Below are 23,323 nucleotides of genomic sequence, written 5' to 3'. Positions count from 1 at the left end.
GACCAGCGGGATGTTAGCAGACAAGGTCCAAACAGAGGTGGGCCTGGCCTCCTGGTGTGGCCATCCCTTGGAGGACGTGCTCTGGCTAGCTTGTCGGCTGTAGGAGGAGGGGCCGGTATGGAGCAGACCAGTCCTAGCCTGCCTCCTTGTCCAAGCCTGGAGTGGATCAGCAAACAGACAGGAGAGAAGCATCAGCGATTGTTATTTTAAGTTAAGCCACTGGGTTGGGTGTGGTTTGTGATATACCAGTAACGTGAAGATGGTTAACAATACGAAAGCTAAGGATATGATGTTTTAATAGGAACTCATTAATTTCCATCACAAAAATCTAGGTGGCCTCACTGATCCCTCACTTTCATTCCCCCCACACACACACACATCCATTCATCAGCTCCTTTTGCTCTCTCCCAAGATAAAACTGATACCTCCACTTTCCTCCAGCCTGCGGCTGCTACTGGCATGATCTCCGCCCAGACTCCTGCTGTGGCCTCTGAACTGGCCCTGTTGCTGTCATCCTCCTCCAACAGCTGGTAGAGTACCAGACCCCGTCACTCCCCCTGCTTTACCCCTGCGTACAGTCTCTGCGCTTCCCTTGCTGAATTCTGAAATGGTCAGGTTCTGGCCAGCAGGTCTCCGTACGGCCACTTGGCTGGTATCACTTAGGTGTGAGTATCAGCTTTACTGCTACCCCCTCAGAGGGCTCCCCTGCCCACCGAGTCTTCAGAAGACATCCCAGGCGGTCACTTTCTGAAGTCACATCACCACACTCTGTTTTCTGTTCCTTCATTTTCACTCGTTCAGGATCTGGAATTATTTCCTGTATTTGTTTGATTTGACTTCCTGCCCACCTATTGGAATGAGCAGGGGACTTGCCTGTCTTGTGTATCTTTGGGGTTTAGAATACAGTGGAGAGCAGATAACTACTTCTTGAGTTAATGAACTATGTTTTAACTTAAAACATTATGATTTGTCACGTTGATAATTGGCATTTTATCATTTAAAATTCACATTCACTTAGAAAGGAGAAAAAACTTTTATAGCTTAACTCTCAGTTAGTAGGTTTGTTAAATTGCTTCTTTACAGAGAGAAGCAGCTTGCAAACCCATGGACTTCACAGGAATCGAAAGGGAAACACTGACAGCACCAAAGGGGAAGAAATGGCCGTAGGAACTGTTCCTTCCCCCAGTGTGCCTCAGTTATACAGGAGAGTAAAAAGCGCGCATGTACCCATTTTGCCACGTTTGCTTTAAGTGTGGATTTTCTGTTTTGTTTTAAAGAAAAGTAATCTATGCTGGAAGCCTACCAGTTCTCTCTTCCTAAGTCTGATGTACTCACACCCCCTGGGAGACCCTCCGGCGAAGTCCTGTCTGTGTGGTTTGCAAGTCCACGCGGTTCGTCTGCCTGGGCAGACGTGGGATTCACACACACTCTGTGGCCCACTCGAGCCGTGCTTGCTGTTGAGTCCATACAGCTGTTCCCAAACCGCTTTACTCTCGGTCCCATTCATACTCACAAACACCTCTTGTCGATGTGGGTTATACCCATCAGTATTGGCTTATGAGAAATTTTAGCAGGTAAATTTAAACATATAAATAAACTTAAATACATATTATATATTAACAAAATTTTAATGAAAGGATAAATATGTTGTCCAACTCCCCCCCCCCCCAATGGAGTGGTATTATTTTACTTTCTGGCAAATCTTTCTTAGGCTTAATAAAAGACAGCTGGATTCTCGTATCTGTTCTGCACGCAGCCTCTGGTGAACTCCACTGTATTCGTGAGAGAAGGAGAGTGAAAAGCAAACACCACCTGGCTTTCTAATAGCCCCGCAGGGGTGCGGAGGGTGGGAGGCCCCGGGCACCCCCAGCACCTCCAAGCGCGCTCCGCAAACACACTCGCACACCGCGGTCCCCCGGAGGGGACGGGGCGGGCGCTGTTTCCGAGTTTCTCTGCATTGTTACCCGCGGCTCCACGCGGCTCCTGTCAGCCACTGTGGAGCGTATAATCCACTGTTTGTGCTGTGCTTCCGTCGCTGCTGCCGTGTTGACGCTTCCCAAAGTCAGCTTCCCGATCTGGCAGCAGCGCTGCGAAGAGCATGCTCGGCGCCCTCAGGGTTTCGCTGCAGGAGCGGCGAAAACCGATTCCGAGTTCACACTCGCGGGTGCCTCGTGGGTGGCAGGGTGGACGTTGGTCTTCAACTCCGAGGCGGCCCCAGCCGCCCCCCACAACCACGGTGCCTTGACCTGTTGCAGCCTTTTGCCTTGGGTGTCGGTGACCTGCTCGGGTCCCCCGCAGGTGCTCGATTGTCAGGGTGCTTGTGTTTTGTGAGGTAAATGTGAAATGGCATCTTATTATTTTAAATATCTTTGATCCTGTGGCTTGCCACTTTGTGAAAATTTTTGAAGTGTAAAAATGAACACAGTCAAATATATCCGTCCTTTTCTGTATGATGTCCTTTATGGTTGGCCTTTTTGGGTCTTAATATTTTAAAACATGTCTTCTACCTGATCCAGCAACATGTGTTGAATGGCTGGCTCACCTTCCACTGTTAATTTGTAATAATAACACAGGAACACACACACACACACAAATGTATGTATGTATTTCTGAGTTTGTATTGAACTCTGGTTCATTCATTCATTCACTGATTTACCAGATAAACACTGGATACCAGGAATGTACCAGATGCCATTCTTAAGAGTGGGGTATATTAGTAAAAAATGGCAATATCTGTGTTAAAATTTGAGGGCTGATGTGGGCGGTTGGTAAAAAAATGGAAAGTTAGGAAGACAGTGTGTAGCCCGTGGCAAGAAATGAATGTGGAAATGCACAGTGGAGAGGACGGGAGTGAGGTGCTGGGTGGCCGGGGACAGGGGCTGCCATTTACGTAGTGGAGGGTGGGGTCTTCGAAGGGCATTTCCGACCACCGCATTGCAGCCCGGATCCGCGGGCTGGAGTAGCACTGTCCCAGAAAGCCAGGGAGCCTGGGGGCTGGACCGGTGGCCCGGGGGCGCGTAGCAGGAAACAGGAGTAGTAGTGTGGAGCCATGCAGTGCATGGACTTGGCGGCTGTCGTCAGGATGCTCGTTTTCATTTTTACCTTGAGAAGAGAAGAAGCCATTAGGTCTCTGAAACAGGAGTGACATCATTCGGCTTGAGCTTGTGCGGTGTGGAGGCCCGTGGTGCTGAGGGTGAGGCCAGGAGGCCAGAGCTGGTGGTGCAGCAGTGAGGGGAGAGGCTCGGTGCTTGAACTTGGGTGAGGCGGTGCAGACAGGGAGAAGTGTTGTAGCTACATCTCCCCCGTTTTTCTGTCCAGTCATTTTTGACCGCGTGTCAGACAGTGCGCCACCAATCGTGGCGTTCCAGATGCGTCTTTCAGCAGACGATGCCCCCCTTCCCCCCTCCGGGGCGGGCTCGGCTGGGCCAGCGGCTCCTCCGCAGTCGGGCTGAGACCACTGGCTTATCTCCTGGGTTTTGGTGGGTCCTTCCGAGCTTCTGAGGGAGAGTTCTGAAGGCTGCTGATGGCTTGTTTCTTCCGCCACAAACAGTTACGTTTAGCTTTTTGTTCCCAGTCCTTCAAGCTTCAGATTCTAACAGATCTTCTTGAGGGAGGTGGGCTTTGTGTTTAAAGCAAGCGCTCTGCCATTAGCAGAATTTTGTCTCTGACCTGTAGACTAGGGGGACTCCACGCTGGCTGGTCTCACTGGGCCTAGTTCTGCAGCTGCTGCCACCCACTCCACTGCATCTGGCAGTGGGAGTCCCAGCGAGGAAGATTTCCTAGTTCTTTGCTGCTTTGCTTGTTAAATAATTTTGAATGAATTTCATTTTTGCCCGTACCGCACAAATACATTTCCTTTCCATCCTTTGGCAGTTTTACGAATCACCGTCATGGGTTGGACGTGAGCGCACATTCCGACAGCGGTCTGCCTCTGCCTCCGGGGCAGGAGGAGCCTGCAGCTTTGTCTCTCTCTCTCCCCTTCATTTCCCCACCATTCCGACCTCTTCAGTGCTCTCCCTGCTCTGCCTCTAGCACCGCTCCCCCTCCTTGTGGTCTCAGTGAGGGTTGATGGTGACCGTGTGAAGCCCCTACTCCAAGGTGGTCGTGGCGATTTGTAAATTTGGTCCCTAAGCTGTGATCTGTCCCGCACAGCTCCTTTCTCCATTGGGGCTGGCTTTGGGTCCTCCCTGCTGCTGCCCACAGGCCCTGACCCTCCGTGGGGGCCAGAGGTGCCTTTTCTCTCCTCCTTTCACTGGGTGACAGTGAGCGCTCCAGCGCCTCGGCCCCTTGTCTCCCACCCAGAGTGTGAGTCCTGCTGTTCGAGGAGTGGGGGCTGGTCCCTGTGCTTCCACCAGCGGGTCCCCAGGCTGCTGCCGCTGCTCTGCTGCGTGTGCTTCCTTGGCAGACTAGAGTTTGAGGTTCATTTTTAGCATTCTGCTACTTTTCTGTTTCTTACACTTTTAAATGTTTATTTTATTTTTGACTGGTGATATTTTTCTTTTTGTTTTCTTATTCCATATTTCCCAGCTGTATTTTAACAAAGAGGAAATAGTTCATAAAGGCATAAAGTCACTACAACATCTTGGTCAAAAGTTCAGAGAGAAATTTTAGCCTGCATATTGGCCAAACTTGTAACCTGTTTTTAATTATAAGTTTTACTTACTAGATTTAAAAAAATGAACAAATATATAATATTTGATTTTTAACCTATTGGTGGTGATAATTACACTTTCATTTTTTTTACCCTCTGTACTATGTGCTTTAATTTATTGGATGGATAATTTTATTCCTAAGAAAGGAAAATAGGGAAACAACCTATGTCCATGGCAGGTGAATAGATATAGAAATTATGGTATATATAGAAATGGAATACTATTCAGACATAAAAAAGAAGGTAATCCAGCCCTGGCAGTGTGGCTCAGTGGATTGAGGGCCAGCCTGCAAACCAAAGGGTCACTGGGTCGATTCCCAGTCAGGGCACATGCTTGGGTTGCAGGCCAGGTCCCCAGTAGGGAGTGCAGGAGAGGCAGCCACACATTTGATGCTTCTCTCCCTTCCTTTCTCCCTCCCTTCCCCTCTAAAAATAAATAAAATCTTTAAAGGGGGGGTAACCCAGCCATTTGTGGTGTTCGTGGGCTTAGAGAGTATTTAGACAAGTGAAGTAAGTGATACAGAGAAAGACAAATACCATTATCATCTCACTTAGATGTGGAATCTAAGATAGACTTATGTAGAGGTTAGATTGTGGTGGTTTTGATCTTAAATTTCACCAGATAGTAGTGAGATTTCAGGCTCCAGAAACTCGACATGGGTAATCTGGTAATGTTATATATATTTTAATTCTGAAAGTTCCTTAACTATCCGAGTAGGTGATAGTGTAGAAAAATACAGATACTTACACTGAAAAGCATTAATTTTCTGGTCAGAACTTTTCTGGTCAGTGAGCACTCCCTTCTGCCGTGTCTGGCACGGTGCAGTGGGGTGAGGGAGTACAGCAGACACACGTGGAAGCAGTCCTCACGTCCCGAGGTGTGGTGGTGTGCCAGAGACGGCCAGCCACAGGTCCCAGCAGAGGGAAGTCGGGGGCCATCAGTAACCCTTGGCGCTAATCACGTAATCACTGTAGCAAAACTATTAGGTACACCCACCATGTACTCATTTCCTGGGATTTTGGTATTGAGACAAGTGACTTTTTTTTTAATCCTCACCTGAGGATATGTTTATTGATTTTAAAGAAGGGGAGAGGGAGAAAGAGGCAGGGGTAGGGGGAAGGGAAAGGGGTGTGGGGGAGAAAGAGAAGCCTGTATGCACCCTGACCCAGGATCAAACCCACAATCTAGCTATGTGTCCTGACCGGGAATCAAACCCTCAACCTTTTGGTAAACACGACCGTGCTCCAACCAACCAAGCCACCAGCCAGGGCAAGGCAAGTGACTTTTAGTACAGAATCTTTACCAAACAAACCTGAGTGTTTAATACTCTCAGGAAAGTCAAATTTGAAGAGTAGCAGATTCAGTTAGAAGACCCTAAAATACATAGCGTATTTTTCGAACCATAAGATGCACCTAGGTTTTGGAGGAAAACAGGAAAAAAAAATTTGGAAGCAAAAAAAAGTTAAGTATTTAATAACATAAATAACATAATATTTCACCAATGTAAAAGTAAAGCTACATTCGGACTATGAGCTGCACCCCCATTTTCCTCCCAAATTTGGGGAGATGCGTCTTTATAGTCCGAAAATGTGGTACTTTTGTTTTTTTCCATGAAAACCTTTTCAGGTAATTAGATGCTAAAAAGTGAGCCACTTGCTAATTTAGTCAGGTTGTTCCAAGAACTTTCTTGTTTGAATTGGACCTCAGGGTTTCACGTTAGTTTCTGATATTTTCAGAAGCAGTTTAGCATAGACAAGAAGAGGAACTCTGAGACAGCAGATTCCGTTCCCTCTCCTGCCACTGACGTCCGGTTTCTCTGTGCCGGCTGCTTTCCTCGTGCCGTTTCTGCATCTTCCGCACGGAGATGCTGACGGTGTCTGCGCTGCAGGGCTGTGTGAGGAACCCCGTCCACAGGGACTCCCCAGCCCGGCGCTTCCTCCTCGTAAGCACTCAGTACGTGCGAGGGCGCCCGTGTGTTTCCCACTTTTATATTTTAAATATTTGGTTTCCAAAGGAAAATAAGCTAATACACATTGTGTACATATTTCATATAGAATACGGAGGCATTGCATCCTGCTCACGAATCCCCTAGCATCAGAAAGCCAAGCTGCGGTGACATAGCGAAGACAGTTCGGTCACTTTCAGATCAGTATCTCGGTGTCCAATTTGGAGTGCTTAGTACTTGAGAGTTTTGGTTTGCGACCAACTTCTAGAAACGAAGCAGCTTGAATGGTTATAGTGCCGTCCAGGAGATGGGAATCGGGGGTGTTGACTGCTGGTGTATTGCAGGTTTGTGAATGAAGTTTCTATGAACCTTCACCTGCAGGTTGTTGTGTTGCCAGAAGTCTCACCTCACTTAGGTCGGTGCCTAGAAAGGGTTGCTGGGCCACGGGGTAGGTGTGCATTCAACTTCTTAAGGAACTGCCAAACTCTTCCAACTGGCTGTTTGGACGTGGCTGTGTCACTGTGCCACATCGGTGACAGCCCTTGGTGTTCTCAGGGCTTTCATTTATCTCAGCAATCCCACTAGGTGTCTGGTGGTATCTTCCTGTGGTTTTAATTTGCATTTTCCTAATGAGTTAATTACATGAGAGAAGGGAAGCAATACCAGGCAGAGGAAACTAAATGAAAAGGCCCTTGTATAATCGTGTCTAATTAAAGTCATTGAAAGAAGGCTGCTGTGGCCGGAGGGACATTTTGAGAAGTTGTCTGGCCAGATGCAGCGGGCACTCCGGAGGGGGGCTCAGGGAGGCGTGTGGCTGTTACCGAAGCCCAGGTGGCAGAGGCGACGGTAGTTTGGACTGGGGCAGCGAAGTACAACCAGCCCGCCGCGGGAACGTTCAAGGCGTGCAGCACCTGACTGCTCAGTCGGGGCACTGACCTCTTCCCTCTGACTGTCAGATGAACAGTGGCAGCAGCCAGCACAACAGCAGCCGTCCAGTGCGAGTGAATCAAAACCACACCTATTACTTTGTCACCTTGGCCAAAAAAGTTTTTTTGGTGTGCCACAGAATTGTAGTAATTGGTGTACGTGCCATGAGGCGAAAGAGGTCGGAGTCGCTGGCCTGGGGCTGTGATGTTGCAGGCCAGGATGGGTTTGAGAGACTTTCACAAAGACGTGGTGACCAGACGCACCACTAGAGCGGCTCAGGGAGCCGTGGGACTGAACAGTGAGGAGCAGGGTGGTGGACAGGGTCGCCTGGACGTGGTCCCCACTAGGTGGGTGGCGCCCTCCTCAGTGCCGTCGGTCTGTTTCAGCGCCTCGCTCGGCACGTGGCACATGGGGAGTAAGTGTTTGTTGACAATGAATGAGCACCACTTAAGTTATGAAAATGGTGTGTTCAGCTGCAATATAAATGATATGAGTAGGGAATATACTCAGTGGGATGATACCCAGTAATTTATTCTCTGCACTGGAATGTGAAAATACGTCTAATGGGACCCAGCCTGCAGTTTCGCTCTGCAGTCGGTCCAGGTGAAATCTGTGGGACAAGCCGCATGCAGTACAGTCGTCTGGTAAGAGAGACTGTGATAAAACACTTCTGACTTCTCTAGAGTCTTTGCCATTGTCCTTATTATTAACGTGGTCCCCAAATTTGTTTCCCCCCCCTTTGCAATACACTCTGGCTTTGTTATGAACAGTTCAAAGTTCAAGCTTTGGGCCAATTCAGAAGGTTAGAGAAAATTGAAGTACTGTTTCCTCCCATTCCCACTGCTCTTCCTCACGCGTGCTGAATTCCTGAACACACACACACTCACACGGTCGGTTGTGGAAAATGTTACTGGCAGCGCGCACTATTTCAGAGAAAAGTAAAGTGAGGGATTTCTCCTTAAAGTGAGGGCATTGTCCTTAAAGTAAGGAGTCGAAATCTATACAGTGCGTTTATGCTAAAACCTGAACTCACCTCTTAAGCGTGTTCCCAACGGGCAGGACTCCTGTTTGAATGACAAAGGTCTGCATCAGAGCCCACGCCACTCACGCTTGTGCGGATGTGCCTTCCAGGTGTGTCCTGCTCCCTCTGCTGGGAATGAAGCCGCCCCAGCAAAGCCTCTATCTGCTCGTGGATTCTGTTGACGAAGGCTGTAACGTCACCGAAGGGGAACAGACGTCCGCCAGCCTGTCTGGGACGGTGGCGGAGCTCTTGGCCGGTCACCACGAGTTCTTCCCGCCGTGGCTGTTGCTTCTCTGCTCTGCCCGAAAGCAGAGCAAGGCTGTTACTAAGATGTTTACCGGTAAGCACGACTCCTTACTGCCGTCCTCAATGGCGCTCGTCGCCGAACTGGTCTGCGTGGTTCTTTCTTCGAGGGGAGTGTGCAGCGGGAAATCTGGGGTTGCTCCCGTCAGCTGTTCTCAGCAGTACTTTTTAAAAGTTGTACTGAAAATAAGCCGCAGAATGTTTTCCGATCCTTTAGCGTTACCCTTTTCAAGGTTGTTCTCCCAACTGCCTTCGTAAATGTCGGGGGTGTTTCGTGGTAGCTGCAGTTTACCTGTGGGGGTGCGTTTATTGTGCAGTTACATCACCACCAGCCCCTGGTGCATCTGGACGGAGCATCCTGGGAGGAGTGAGTGCACTGTTCAAACCACCAGGGGCAGTCAGCAAGGTGGCTCTCCGGGTGGGGCAGGAGAGCCAGTGTCCAGCCTCGCGGGATGCCTCTTGAAATAGGTCCTTTCTAAACCCTTTCCCGACATGTGAAAGAACAACATATGTAAATAACGTATAAAAGTACATGATCAGGTGTTTTTTTGTTGACTGAACTGTTTTACTTTTGTTACTAACACAATATAGCTGTGATTACTCCTGTTCGATTATGTAAAGCATTCTCTGTGCTTCATAAAATATAAGGAGTATAAACAAGGACCACTCACAGGATTTACAGTTAACTGGAGAGAAAACAATTCAGTTATTCACTAAGTAGCCATGTCAGTCTTAAGTAGGTCTGTGCACTTTGCAGTGTGGTAAAAGCTAATTAATTTGTACGCTTTTTCTTAATAATAAAATTGAACATAAACATACCAGTATGTTAGGTCTGGCTGGTGTGGCTCAGTTAGTTGGAGTGTTGTCCTGTGGACCGAAGGGTCGAGGGTTCCATTCTCAGTCAGACACTTACCTAGGTTGCAGGTTCGAGCCCTGGTTAGGGTGTGTGTATAACCAATCGATGTTTCTCTCTCTTGCTCGCTCTTCCGAACTGTTGCTTCTCTTTCTAAAAGCGATGAAAAAAATGTCCTCGGGTGGTGATAAAAAAATATGTATATGCTTTTGTTCCATCTATGAACGTGGTTTATTTTTTCATTTATTGAACTTTTTTCTTAGATTTTTCAGTTGTTCTTATATATGCCCTGCACATCTCTTCCTGCTTTTTTGCTAGTGTTTTAAGTTGAAATATGTGGGTTTTGGGTTGAGATCTATGCATTCAAACTTAAAATTGTCAGGTGTGTAACCCCTAGGGCAGTGACTTTAAGGTTTTTACTGTGTCTGAATCGGTTTCATCTACTCAGGTCTGAGCATTTACCATTTGTAAAGAGCTGCGTTGCCTCAGGTACAGACTGTATACACTGACCCACAGCATTCCTGTCAACAGCGTCAGATGAGTCTCAGGAACAACCCATTCGGTGCTAAGCAGGATTCTGACCACACAAGAAGATGTCGTCATTGGCTGCCAGCTGCCAACACTTGTTTGGGGACAGGAGCCCATTGGGAAGCATTTTATGTATGAAAAATTAAACCTCAAAGACTTTTGAATATCTTTATACATATTTATTTTACCTGATTCAAAAGTAATACATGCTGTGTATATATGGCCAGTGTTTTAGACGACAACATACTGAAATAGCACATCACTCCGAGATGCAGTAATAAGCACTCTCGAACACTCTGGATTGAGTTCTGTGTGTGTTATCCCCCTAGTTGAGATGGTGCTTGATGTCACTCACTTCTGCGTTGTCAGTTTAACATCCGTAGATCTTTCAGTGTCGCGGTGTTGTCTTCTTGGTGTCTGTTTCAACGGACACACAACTTGTCAGTCCGTCAGTACCCCGGAATTCACCCAGCTCTCCTGCTCTGTGCTCCTGGGGTTTCCCATCCTCTCGTCCCCACAGTCTTCAGGGCAGTAAACGACTCCGTGAGCGTCAGTTTGAACAGACAGCCCCGGTCCTGGCTCCCGTCCCTCTGCTGTCTCCAGCATTGAGGAGTCGCGCGTCCTGATAAGTGTTTTAAGGAAGAACACAAAAGCGGTCCAATATTTAAGTTAATCGTGTATCTTCCCCTAAAACTTTTGAACATTTTTCAGCCTTATAAAAACATTTCAAAGTGCTTTGATAGCAGTATATTAAATGGTGCCTGTTCATGAGAAAGGAATTACATGTAAAATGGGTAGAAGTTACACTCCAAAAAAGGCAATTATTTTCAGCAACTTTAACTCAAGATATTCAAATTGTTGATTAATAAATATTCTTAGTTCTATATTAAGGAACATAATTATCATGAATGATGAACACTAATTGAGTCTATCTAAATTCATGCAGCTAAGCATATTTAGATTTGGAAGCTCTTTGTTCTTTTAATTGTGAGCATTTTATGCCTGTACTTTCTGAAAGTTTCTCTCCTTTCGCTTAGAATCAGTCCCGTGGCCTTGCCTGCCAGCCCTCACTCCCTGTCGGGTACTTGCATTGTCTTTCTCAACTTTCCCCGCTCATTCTCATCTTAACGAAAAGAGCAACGTCCGAACAGTCAGAATCCTTGGTCAGTGGTTTGCCAGCCCAGCTACTCTGGGCAGTTATACTGACTTTGCTGAGCTTTAGCTTCTTCATTCTTCATTTTTAAAGTGCAGAAACTCATCTCACAGGTGTGACATGAAAAGGAGTCAGGTATGATAAGTACTTGAAGTGCTGCCTTTAAACTATTGACTGAAAAATTGATCTCTTTTGTTTCTTGGGAACTGAACCTGTTGCTACAGAGGTTTAGCCTTGATTCTGTCTTAATTATCTCAAGTTTCAGTCACGATATCTTAGTTAAGTAGGTTTAAATTAATAGATATTTATTCATAATAGGTACTATAACCTTTCATGTAAATAAATCAGTATCTACAAGATCATTTTGGAAACTTGGAAACACTGTAATAATATGTAAGCTAGTTACTTTTTTAAGAATGTTTTTTATTAACAACATTCCAGGTGTTTCCCAACTTAAATTGTTTTAATTACTTCATAAATCCAAGAGCAAATGAACACACAGAAAAAGGTTTTGAGGCAAGTTATTGTATCTGATTGTCATTGGTAAATGTAGAGTGATATAAATTTCTGTGAATGTTTTAAACTTCCTTAGATCAAGAATGTCTTTTAATCATTAAAACTTATCTTTTGGAATTAATTCTACTGAAAATCGTCTGTTATCTGTATAATTAATTAATAATCAGTTGCATGTATGTATATGTATAATTACAGATTCCACTTTTGTATAGATTCATTTGTTATTTCTTTATATGTTGTTCTGGTAGGTTGTATTTTCAATAAATTTACCTATTTCATGTAAGTGCTTCAAGCTTACTATCACAAGACTGAATGTACCAGCTTTCTCTCCGGACCCGTTATCCTTCAGGGACGGTTTCCATCCCGTGCCATGAAGCCAGGGGTTACTGTCAGCTTCGACCGCGCCTCTCCCTCCTCCTCCAGACTCCGCCACTCCGTGCCCTCCAGCCCTTTCTAACAATCCCCAAACCCGCGTTTTACTTTTTCTGTGCTGCTGCGGCGGCGGTCCAGGCCCTTAGCGACTCTGACCCCGACTGGCTCACAGGCTCTTCAGAGAAGTCCTGCCCCCAGTTTGACCCCAGCTCTTCAGTGGCCTTGAGCCCGTCCTCCACAGTGCGAGCCTGGTCACCTACTCCACACCGATGGGTCATCACAAGATGAAAGTGTCATCTTCCCACAGAGCACCCGGCGTACAGTAGGTGACGTACAGGGTCCGGCAGAAGTGAGGTCTGCTTGAGTGTGGTGGTAGGGCAATAATATGGTGTAATAATTTATAGTCTTAATTTGAACATTTCACTTAAAATGTCATTATGGTGTGCTAGAGTGTGACATTGTCACACTAGAGTGTGTTACAGAATTACATGCTTCTAACTTTGTAATAAAAGATTTTGTAATGAAAAAGGGGCATTATTTGTGCTGGACCCTGGGTACATATGTTTGTTTTACTGAGTTGGGTATGAGTATTTCACTCAGTATTAATTGACCCTTACTAATCTTTGCTGACTTTCTTGAGTAATGTCTCTTAAGGAAGTCCAATAGTTTTTTCTTCTGTAAGATGAAAACACACCTGCCTAATAAATTCATCCCTATAAATCAGGACACCTCTTCCCTTTAGGAAATGAAATTACAGTTCCCTTTGAAGAACTTAAAAGTGAGTCTCACATAGCTTTATCTAGTATGTTTTCATGTTTGGATTATATTAAGTGGCTTTATTTTTACAATGCTGAAGTTTTGTCAGCATAATCTGACCAAGTCGCATCTTAAGGTGACAGTCTGATGTTTAATTATTTAAATTTAATAGCATGTAAAATGATGTTATTCAAAGGCTGTGACAGGTGATATTCTAATTGGATATGAATATGCAGTCCCCTCATTAAAGCTGGTATACATTTAGTTATAGGGATGGAAATACATAGATTTTTCATATGAAAAATATCAGCTGTAAAAACAAACAAATTTTACTTGTTGTGTTTCTTGCAACTCTTTTTCCTAATCAGTTGCGAGCTCTGAAAATGGTGACGTGTGTGTTTGCACATGTGTGTAGAACCGCCCAGCACTCACCCCTGAGGTCGAGGGCAGCACAGAGCCACCAGAGTGGGCGCCGTTTGTGGGCTGGGAAACGAAACCGTTTATCTGCCATCATTGTGCTCTAATAAAAGGAAAATAAAACTGATTTATATACCAACAGGTATCGATTTATTAGTGTTGGTTGATCTATTATTGACTTTTTTGCTTACTGGTTGAGTGCATATTGAAGGCGTTCTGAGTGTATGGCAACTTCCATCATCGTTTTCAAAGGATGACATCTACTTTTTGTCTCTTTAGGTTTCCGAAAAATAAGTCTAGATGACCTTCGGAAGGCCTACATTGTTAAGGACGTTCAGCAGTACATCCTTCACCGTTTGGATCAAGAAGAAGCTTTGCGACAACACCTCACGAAGGAAACCGCGGAGATGTTAAATCAGCTGCACATTAAAAGCAGCGGGTGCTTCCTGTATCTGGAGCGAGTTCTAGACGGAGTTGTGGAAAATTTTATTATGTTGCGAGAGATCCGCGACATCCCCGGAACTCTAAACGGGCTGTATCTCTGGCTGTGTCAGAGACTGTTTGTGAGAAAGCAGTTTGCAAAGGTTCAGCCTATTCTGAATGTGATCCTCGCAGCCTGCCGACCTTTGACCATAACGGAATTATATCATGCAGTGTGGACCAAAAACATGTCGTTAACCCTGGAAGATTTCCAGCGCAAGCTAGACGTCCTCTCCAAACTCCTTGTTGATGGACTGGGAAACACTAAAATCCTGTTTCACTATAGCTTTGCAGAGTGGCTTCTGGACGTGAAGCACTGCACTCAGAAGTATTTGTGTAACGCAGCAGAGGGACACAGGATGCTGGCTATGAGCTACACCTGTCAAGCCAAGGACTTAACGCCACTGGAAGCACAGGAGTTTGCGTTGCACTTGATTAACTCAAACCTGCAGTTGGAGCCCGCCGAGTTAGCGCTGTGGATGATATGGAACGGCACACCCGTCAGAGACTCCCTGTCGACCTCCATACCCAAGGAGCAGGAAGTGCTGCAGCTGCTGGTCAAGGCGGGCGCGCACGTGAACAGCGAGGACGACCGCGCCTCCTGCATTGTCCGCCAGGCCCTGGAACGCGAGGACTCCATTCGGACCCTGCTCGACAACGGTGCCTCCGTGAACCAGTGTGACTCCAACGGGAGGACGTTACTGGCTAATGCTGCGTACAGCGGCAACCTGGACGTGGTGAACTTGCTGGTCTCCAGGGGAGCAGACCTAGAGGTCGAAGATGCTCACGGACACACGCCGCTCACCCTCGCCGCCAGGCAGGGACACACCAAGGTGGTGAACTGCCTGATTGGGTGTGGCGCGAACATCAACCACACTGATCAGGACGGCTGGACGGCATTGAGGTCTGCCGCCTGGGGCGGTCACACGGAGGTGGTCTCGGCGCTACTGTACGCCGGCGTCAAGGTGGACTGTGCAGACGCCGACAGCCGGACAGCTCTGAGGGCGGCCGCCTGGGGTGGACACGAGGACATCGTGCTGAACCTGCTGCAGCATGGCGCCGAGGTCAACAAGGCTGACAACGAGGGCAGGACCGCCCTGATCGCAGCGGCGTACATGGGGCACAGAGAGATCGTGGAGCACCTCCTGGACCACGGGGCGGAGGTGAACCACGAGGACGTGGACGGCAGGACTGCACTCTCCGTGGCCGCACTCTGCGTGCCCGCCAGCAAGGGTCACGCTTCAGTCGTCAGCCTTCTGATTGATCGGGGTGCTGAAGTGGATCACTGTGACAAAGATGGCATGACTCCTCTGCTGGTGGCCGCCTACGAAGGACACGTGGACGTGGTCGATTTGCTTCTGGAGGGGGGCGCAGACGTGGACCACACCGACAACAACGGTCGCACACCCCTCTTGGCTGCAGCGTCCATGGGCCACGCCTCGGTGGTGAACACACTGTTGTTTTGGGGTGCGGCCGTGGATAGCATCGACAGCGAGGGCAGGACGGTCCTCAGCATAGCCTCAGCCCAAGGGAACGTCGAGGTGGTGCGTACTCTGCTGGACAGAGGGCTGGACGAAAACCACAGAGACGACGCTGGATGGACGCCTTTGCACATGGCAGCTTTTGAAGGTCACAGGTTAATATGTGAAGCACTTATCGAACAGGGTGCTAGAACAAATGAGATCGATAATGATGGACGAATACCTTTCATATTAGCTGCGCAAGAGGGTCACTATGACTGTGTCCAGATGTTGTTAGAGAATAAGTCCAACGTTGATCAGAGAGGTTATGACGGTAGAAATGCACTGCGGGTCGCCGCCTTAGAAGGGCACAGGGACATCGTCGAACTGCTTTTTAGCCATGGAGCTGACGTTAACTACAAAGATGCTGATGGCAGGCCTACCCTTTACATTTTGGCCTTAGAAAACCAGCTGACAATGGCTGAGTACTTTTTAGAAAATGGTGCAAATGTAGAAACAAGTGATGCAGAAGGAAGGACGGCCCTTCACGTTTCCTGCTGGCAGGGCCACCTGGAGATGGTGCAGGTGCTGGTCACCTACCACGCCGACGTCAACGCCGCGGACAACGAACAGCGGTCTGCTCTGCAGTCCGCAGCCTGGCAGGGCCACGTGAAAGTGGTGCAGCTGCTGATTGAGCGCGGGGCCGTGGTGGACCACACCTGCAACCAGGGCGCGACCGCACTCTGCATCGCGGCCCAGGAAGGGCACATTGACGTCGTGCAGGTTCTCCTGGAGCACGGCGCGGACCCAAACCACGCAGACCAGTTTGGACGCACTGCCATGCGTGTCGCAGCCAAAAACGGACACTCTCAGATCATTAAATTATTAGAAAAATATGGTGCATCTAGTTTGAACGGCTGTTCCCCATCTCCTGTTCACACGATGGAGCAAAAGCCTCTTCAGTCAGTGTCTTCAAAAATGCAGTCGTTAACAATCAAGTCAAACAGCTCTGGCAGTACTGGTGCGGGGGACGTGCAGCCCCCACTGCGTGGTTTACCGAACGGGCCGGCGCATGCCTTCAGCTCTCCTTCCGAATCTCCAGACTCTACGGTTGATCGGCAGAAGTCCTCACTGTCGAATAATTCCCTGAAAAGTTCAAAAAACTCCTCTTTGAGAACGACTTCGTCCACAGCGACGGCTCAAACTGTGCCGATTGACAGCTTCCATAATTTGTCCTTTACCGAACAGATCCAGCAGCACTCACTGCCCCGCAGTAGAAGTCGACAGTCCATCGTGTCCCCGTCTTCCACGACACAGTCCCTGGGACAGAGCCACCATTCCCCAGGTAGTGAATTTGAGTGGAGTCAAGTAAAACCCAGTTTGAAATCAACTAAAACGAATAAAGGGGGGAAATCAGAAAATTCCAGCAAGTCTGGGTCAGCTGGGAAAAAAGCTAAACACAACAGTTCTTCACAGCCAAAGGTCCTAGAATATGAAATGACTCAGCTGGACGCGAGAGGGCCTGTGGCCAAGTCCGGGCCCAATGCACCCCCTAAGCAGACGCCCGTGGAACCTCAGTGCAAGATCCCAGTGCCATCCGCTCAGCAGGACATCGGGCGGTCCCAGCAGCCATTTCTCATTCACCAACACAGTGGGGAACAGAAGAAGAGAAATGGAATAATGACAAATCCAAATTACCACCTCCAGAGCAACCAGGTGTTTCTCGGCAGAGTTTCAGTCCCACGAACAGTGCAAGACAGAGGGCATCAGGAGGTGCTGGAAGGGTACCCTTCCTCAGAGACCGAATTAAGCCTTAAACAAGCCCTGAAGCTTCAGATCGATGGTGCTGACCCTAGCTTCAACTATAAAAAGGAAACGCCACTATAACAGGTAACGTCCGGGCAGCATGGAGTCGAGCGCCGCAGTCCGGTTCCCTCTCAGGAATCGGACCTCGAGTGCGACCCTTCCCCCCATTCTGCTCTTGTTGTCCAGGGTACCGATGATTTCACATACGTTATATGTTTTATTTATTATGTTTATTATTTGCCCCCTTCCAACTTACATGGAATCTTCGTGAGGGTAGGGAGTTTCATCTGTTTTGTTCGCTCCACATACTTGGGATACCGCTTGGTCCTATAGTAGTTCCTCAGTAAAAATGTGTTAAGTGAATGAACAAATGAATGAATGAATATACTATTTATGGGTCTCAGAGTGAGAACTCTTTCTATATAGTCATTTTCCCTCTTAAAAGTTCTTTGATGATAACAGAGGGAGGAGCTGTTTCTGTAATACTTTTCGGTTTGAATAACATAGTGTATGTATGTAGGTGCTGAGTAGATGACAGTACATGTTAACTTCCTAACTTTTCACCCTAGAAGTCCAAGACTTAATTAGAAAAAGGTAGTTTTTTGTACGACAGATTCTTAAGGCTCTTCTAAGTAAACTTTGCACTTACCAAGCACAGGTGTGGAAAGGTGGTGAATGTATGGATTGTTGGCAAGAGAGTTTTTAGGGGCCATTATATTTAGACATAAGAATTAAGTGTTAAAACCTCAAAAAATAAAGTTATATTTATTAAATAACACCTCAGTGGATGTTTCATTAATTATATAGGGGAAGTGAATGGGAAAATAGATACAGCATGTTGTATTATCTATACTCTTTTTAGAAGCACATTTCTGATATTGGCAATAAATATCTCATTACCAATCTTTCTTGACTTCTACAAGTATGTTTACCCCACTTTGCTTAATCAGTTTTATCCTGTAATAAAATTGTACTCTTCTGGCAAACAGAAAGCTCCTTCTTAACGCTTCTTCTGTCTTTGGAGACCTATTTTAGGTGGCACGTTAGCACAAATAATTTCCTGTACCTTTTGCTAACAGATGCCTTCAGTGTGGCCAAATCCCATTCAAAAATAATGTGTGTGTAGTTGTCAGTTCATTCGCCAATGTGATTTACTTTAAAAATATTTGTTCTAAGCCATCACTCCCCAACTCATGACATCTTTTGTAAAGGCGAGTAAAACTGTGTACTACACAGCAGAACACATGAGTTAAGCTAGCATTTTGGGGACCCTTTAAAAGTGCCTTTTAAGTTAAAGAATGGATCTCTTATGTCTACTTTGTGCTTTACACAGTAAGTATGTATATTCTTATGTGTGGGCTTAAAACTGTAGTAGTTACACAGTAAGTACAATGTAGAAATTCATACGTGTGTGTATATATATCTTTAACTTCTGCACTAGTTCCCCGTCCTGTGGAACGGAAGACGTGCTGATTGGGGCGGCTCCCCGGCTGCCGGATGAGAACCCAGCGCCCGCTGCCGCGGGAGGAGGCGGGGAGTGTGCGGCCGCAGGGGGTGGCCCGGCCCCTCGAGTGCTGCCCTGTGCCTGCCGAGTGGGCTGTGCTCTCAGTGTGACCCCCTCGTGCTTCGGAAACTCCATTTCGTGTGCTTTGTATTCATTCACTCCACAAGAATAAGCACTTTTTAAAATGCAGATGTATACTGCAGTGCCCTGATGAAAGCTGAAAAAACTCTAAGTATTTTAAGTTAAGATTTGATAAATGTGCATGTGCCATGATCAAATATATATGAAAAGGCAGTGTTCCTTGTATTTATTTTTTTCTTTTTGTGGCAAACGAGTCTTAAGCCTACTGTTTCCGTCACATCCGCATTGCTGTAGTGTATGGCTTGTTTCTTGTATCTTTAAAAATGTCACTCAATAAAATAAATCGTGCAAATATTTATACTTGCTACACCTTCAGCATCAGTTAAAATGAGTTTCTGTTTAATGCCACATTGAGGTGAAGAAAATGGTTTCTTCATAGATTTAAAAACAATTTCTAGTCTTTTAGGGAGCTATTCTAAGTAGTTGAAATTTGGATTTCCCAGTAGGACCCTCCTGGTCTCTGACAGTGTCAGACAGGAAAAAGGAACAAAGGGCAGAGGGGAGTCCTGTTTCACTCACCGGGGTGTGAGCTCACCCTCCCCTCACTTGTCATTCCACCCCCCCAGAAGACGGTCAGTGGCCCCCGAGGCCGGGAAGTCCCCGGGACAGAGCCAGGCCTCGGGTGCGTGTGGAGAGGGCGGTCCAGGAGTCTGTGAGGGTGGGTTATTGATCCCCAAACAATTCATCGACGGCCCTCATCTCTTCCGTCGAATTGAGTACACTAATTTACCATAGTCAGTTTTCATGCTGGCTTCTCTCTCAGTTGCTTCTATTTTGCAAATCACTGCATGTTGAAAATAAGTCCCCACTGAAAATCAGTTGAGTCCGTTCCAGTGGTTAGTGGGATGGACGTTCTTGATGAGTGTGGTAAGCACTGTCCTTCACGGGTGACAGCACTAACCTGTCGGTCATAGCACATCTGTGGGGGCTTGGGGGCATTTGATAAACACTAAGCTTTGTCCACATACTCTTTCCTGTTTTCTTCCTCGGACAACTGCCTCCGGGATGACTGCCAGGGTCGAGGGTGAGGTCCGTGACCACGGAAAACCAAGCCGACTGGCTCTGGGCAGCGTGCGGGCCGCCTGCGGTGGGCGTGCACGTGTCTGGGAAGGCGCGACTGCATTTAAAAGCCAAGGGCTTGTGTTTGATCTTTTCAGGAGTCCCGAAAACCTTACAAAATCCAGAAATTCTATTCTTCCCGTATACTGTTGGTAAGAAGGAGGAATGAGGAAAGAGAATGTGGAGATTCAGCACAAAGCCATTGCTACTAGAAGAGAATCTTTAGAAAATGCAGGTACCCGAGGTCAGAAACGTCATCCTGCGTGAAGGAGCTACACTAGACGCGCTGTTCACAGAAGCAGAAGCGTGTGCTTGGTTGTGGTCATTGTTTCACGTGGATCTTCTACAGGGCTTTTCATTTTGCTTCTGTTGTTCAGAGTCAGCCAAACTCATCTTTATGTCACCAAGCCAGAGTCAGGAGTAGAAGGTGCCGTAACAAGTTCAGTCGCTATTTAGGTGACATGGCGATATGGAGAACTCGAATGTGAATGTTTCAAGTATTGAATTTTTGTCCCTATGGGACATTTATTAATACACTTAATAGGACTCTTACAAAGTAGCCTTAAAAGTGTTAACGATTCTTTTAATACATATGAACACATACTGTTTTGAGAACCAACCTTGCTCATGTCTCAGCCGTAGTCCATTTCCATTGCTGCAGAAGATGAAGCTCTAATTTCTTACTAGGTGTATTTTTTTTAGAGAACCCTGAAAGCTGCCAGTTTTTTTATTAACCTTGAATTATTGGAATTGTATTTATTTAATTTTATTGTTTGCTTTTACAAAAATGCACCTTGTGGCCAAAGGGCAAAGAAATGACTCATTACAGAAGGGATTTATGTTTTTCAAACAGCTAAATGTTTTCATATTCACATGATAAAGACTTGAAACGTTGGTAGGAAGAGAACCTGCTGGAAAAATAAGACTTTCAAATGTAAGTATTCCTCTGAGTGTTTTTATATTATGTTTTGGAATAGAACCAAAAATGGCTTTTAGTTAGGCTAAGGATGGTGGGGAAGCAAGATGCCCTACTTTGCTGATTTCTTTCTGTGGGGGATTTAATACCATGAGTGAAAATGGATTTTAACCCATTAAGGAGAGTAAAAATAGTCCTCCAAATGTAACTCCTAAAGAGCTATGTTCAAGATCAAACTGGTTAAATTTTGTAAGTCACCTGACGCCACTACAGGCCTGTGATGCCATGTACTTTTAACGTGTTTGTCATCTTCCATCTCTGTCTGTCCCTGAAAGTCGTGAGTTGACAGACCGGGAGCGATAGGAAGTACAGTGATGAAGAGTAAAAATCTCAGTGCCCGTAGGGAGGTCCGCCCAGAGCGCAGTGTGTTCTGCACAGTGCAGCGGCGTTCGGTCTCTCGTCCTCGTTGGTCCCACCCCTGCGAGAACCTTCACCAAAAAGAATTCCTTCTGGAAACGCAGGAGTGCACCCTTTTCTCAGCATCGTCTGGCTATGCAAATGTTTGTTTTGCTTCGTGCCCTCCGTGTATTTACACGTCTCAGCAAAGGTAGATGCCAACAAGTACTTTGTTTTACTTCTGCGTTGGTTTGGGGTATGTAAATAGCCTAAAGTGTACATTGAACTTCACATTGTAAAAGTTTTATTTTATTCCTTGTATTATATTAAGCAAAAATCCCTATGTATATGAAAGTGCATAATAAATATATTTGCTTTACAGAGGATATCTTGTTTTAATTTTGTTCTTGAACCAACAGAACATGCATGCCATGCTTATAGTAAAACGACTAACAGTTTCCTATTATAACTTATTTTAAATAAGTACCGAGCACATGAATTTGGAACCATTTTACAAAAAAAAAAAAAAAAAAGAGAGAGAGAGAGAGATAACTTTCCAGAGGTAGGTAGGAAAAAAGATCTGGCCTGTACATCTTCCGAAAGCTCCTGCCTGAGTCTCTCTGTGTCTCCTGACTCATACAGCGCACGGCGTCTCGCCGTGGGGGGGTGTCGTGCGTTCGAAACTGCAGGGGCCCCGTGCACTGTGCACAGATGCTCCCTGACATCAGAGTGCTGCGGCCATCTAGCATTTCTAATTTTGGAGTTTTACTACAAATGTGGTCGTTCATTTTTCAAATAAATTCCTGTGTACTGTTCGCTCAGTAAACTTGAGTCACTTCTTCGTGCGTGTGTATATTTTCTGTTACTACCCTAAAGAGAGGTTTCTATAAAGGCCATCACAATATTTTCTGTTAGGTAATTTTATCATTACAGGGTTCTGCAGTAATTACCTTATATTCTTTATAAATGTATTGCATTAATAGAAACCTTATTCTAAAAGTTTTTAATGATGTTTAAACACAAATGGGTGATTTACATAGAAGAATTTTAAAACAGGCCGTTTGACTAAATACACACAGGCTTTTCTAGCTGGTGGTCCAAAGGAATATGCTGTGAGAACTTGGCAGTGATTCATGTTTTCACTCCTTTGCCCTAGTAGTTGGAAGGATTCCAACTAATAATAGTGAGATACACACTGAAGGCTTAGATCCCTGAATTTCTGGGAAAATTTCAGTCATTATGCAAATGTATGCACTAATCTTATTTCTAAGAGGTGGTCTCTGCTTGGCCTGTCTTACTATAAGTCAAATTTAAATTAGCCAAATTGAAATAGAGTCATTTGGAATTTACTGTGTGTTCAGGTCTCTACCTTTTTTTAGTTTTATTTTCAGTTACAATTTGCATTCAGTATTATTTTGAATTAGTGGCAGGTGGACAGCACAGGGGTTAGACTCATGTTTTATGAAGTGATTTGCCTGGTATTTCAGGTACACACCAGACACCACTCAGTTATTACAGTATCATCATCGACTCTGTTTCCCGTGCTGCACACGACATCCCTGTGACTGTTTTGGTGACTAAACTGGTAGCTTTGCACTTCTCAATCCCTTCATCTTTTTTGCCCAGCCCTGCAGCCCCCCCCCCGTTCTCTGTTCTCTGTGTCTACGAATCTATTTCCATTTTGTTTGCTACTTTATTTCGTTCTTCAGAGTCCACATATAAGTGGAATCACATGGCATCCGTCTTTCTCTGTCTGATTTCACTCAGCACAATGACCTCTAGGTCCCAAGGGTAAGATTTCATTCTTTTTTATGGCCAAGTAGTATTCCATTGTATACATGGGCCTCAACTTCTATCCACTTGTCTATTGATGGACACTGGTACAACTCAACACCAAAAAAACCCAAAAAACACATGCCCCCCCCTCCCAAAAAAAAACAGGTAAAAAGTAGGCGGAGGATGTACAGAGGGCCCATAGACATGAAAACACGCTCAAGGTCACCAATCGTCAGAGAAATGTGAGTTAACGCACAATGACTCACCTGTCGGAATGGCCGTCATCAATAAACCAACAAGTGGAGAGGATTGGTGATGGGAACCCTCGTGCACGGGTTTGTG

General features: G+C 46.1%; 1 protein-coding gene across 2 annotated transcripts in view; it reads left to right on the top strand.

Moving 5' to 3' along the window:
* Positions 1 to 21,582, top strand: part of ANKRD50 (ankyrin repeat domain containing 50) — a 32,504-nt gene extending 10,922 nt beyond the window's left edge. For both annotated transcript variants that reach the window (XM_037129865.2, XM_053658391.1), the window contains exons 3-5: positions 8,656 to 8,885; positions 13,723 to 17,273; positions 18,631 to 21,582. In XM_037129865.2, coding sequence (XP_036985760.2) covers positions 8,656 to 8,885; positions 13,723 to 17,270 — 3,778 coding nt within the window. In that variant the 3' untranslated portion in view covers positions 17,271 to 17,273; positions 18,631 to 21,582. The remainder of the gene's footprint in view (positions 1 to 8,655; positions 8,886 to 13,722; positions 17,274 to 18,630) is intronic.
* Positions 21,583 to 23,323: the final 1,741 nt, after the last annotated feature.

The sequence above is a fragment of the Artibeus jamaicensis genome, unplaced genomic scaffold (assembly GCF_021234435.1).
Source record: "Artibeus jamaicensis isolate MK-2021 breed Jamaican fruit bat unplaced genomic scaffold, CSHL_Jam_final scaffold_537, whole genome shotgun sequence".
Classification (NCBI taxonomy): domain Eukaryota; kingdom Metazoa; phylum Chordata; class Mammalia; order Chiroptera; family Phyllostomidae; genus Artibeus; species Artibeus jamaicensis.
The sequence above is the reverse complement of the archived record's forward strand: the minus strand, read 5'-3'. Positions and strand labels throughout refer to the sequence as shown.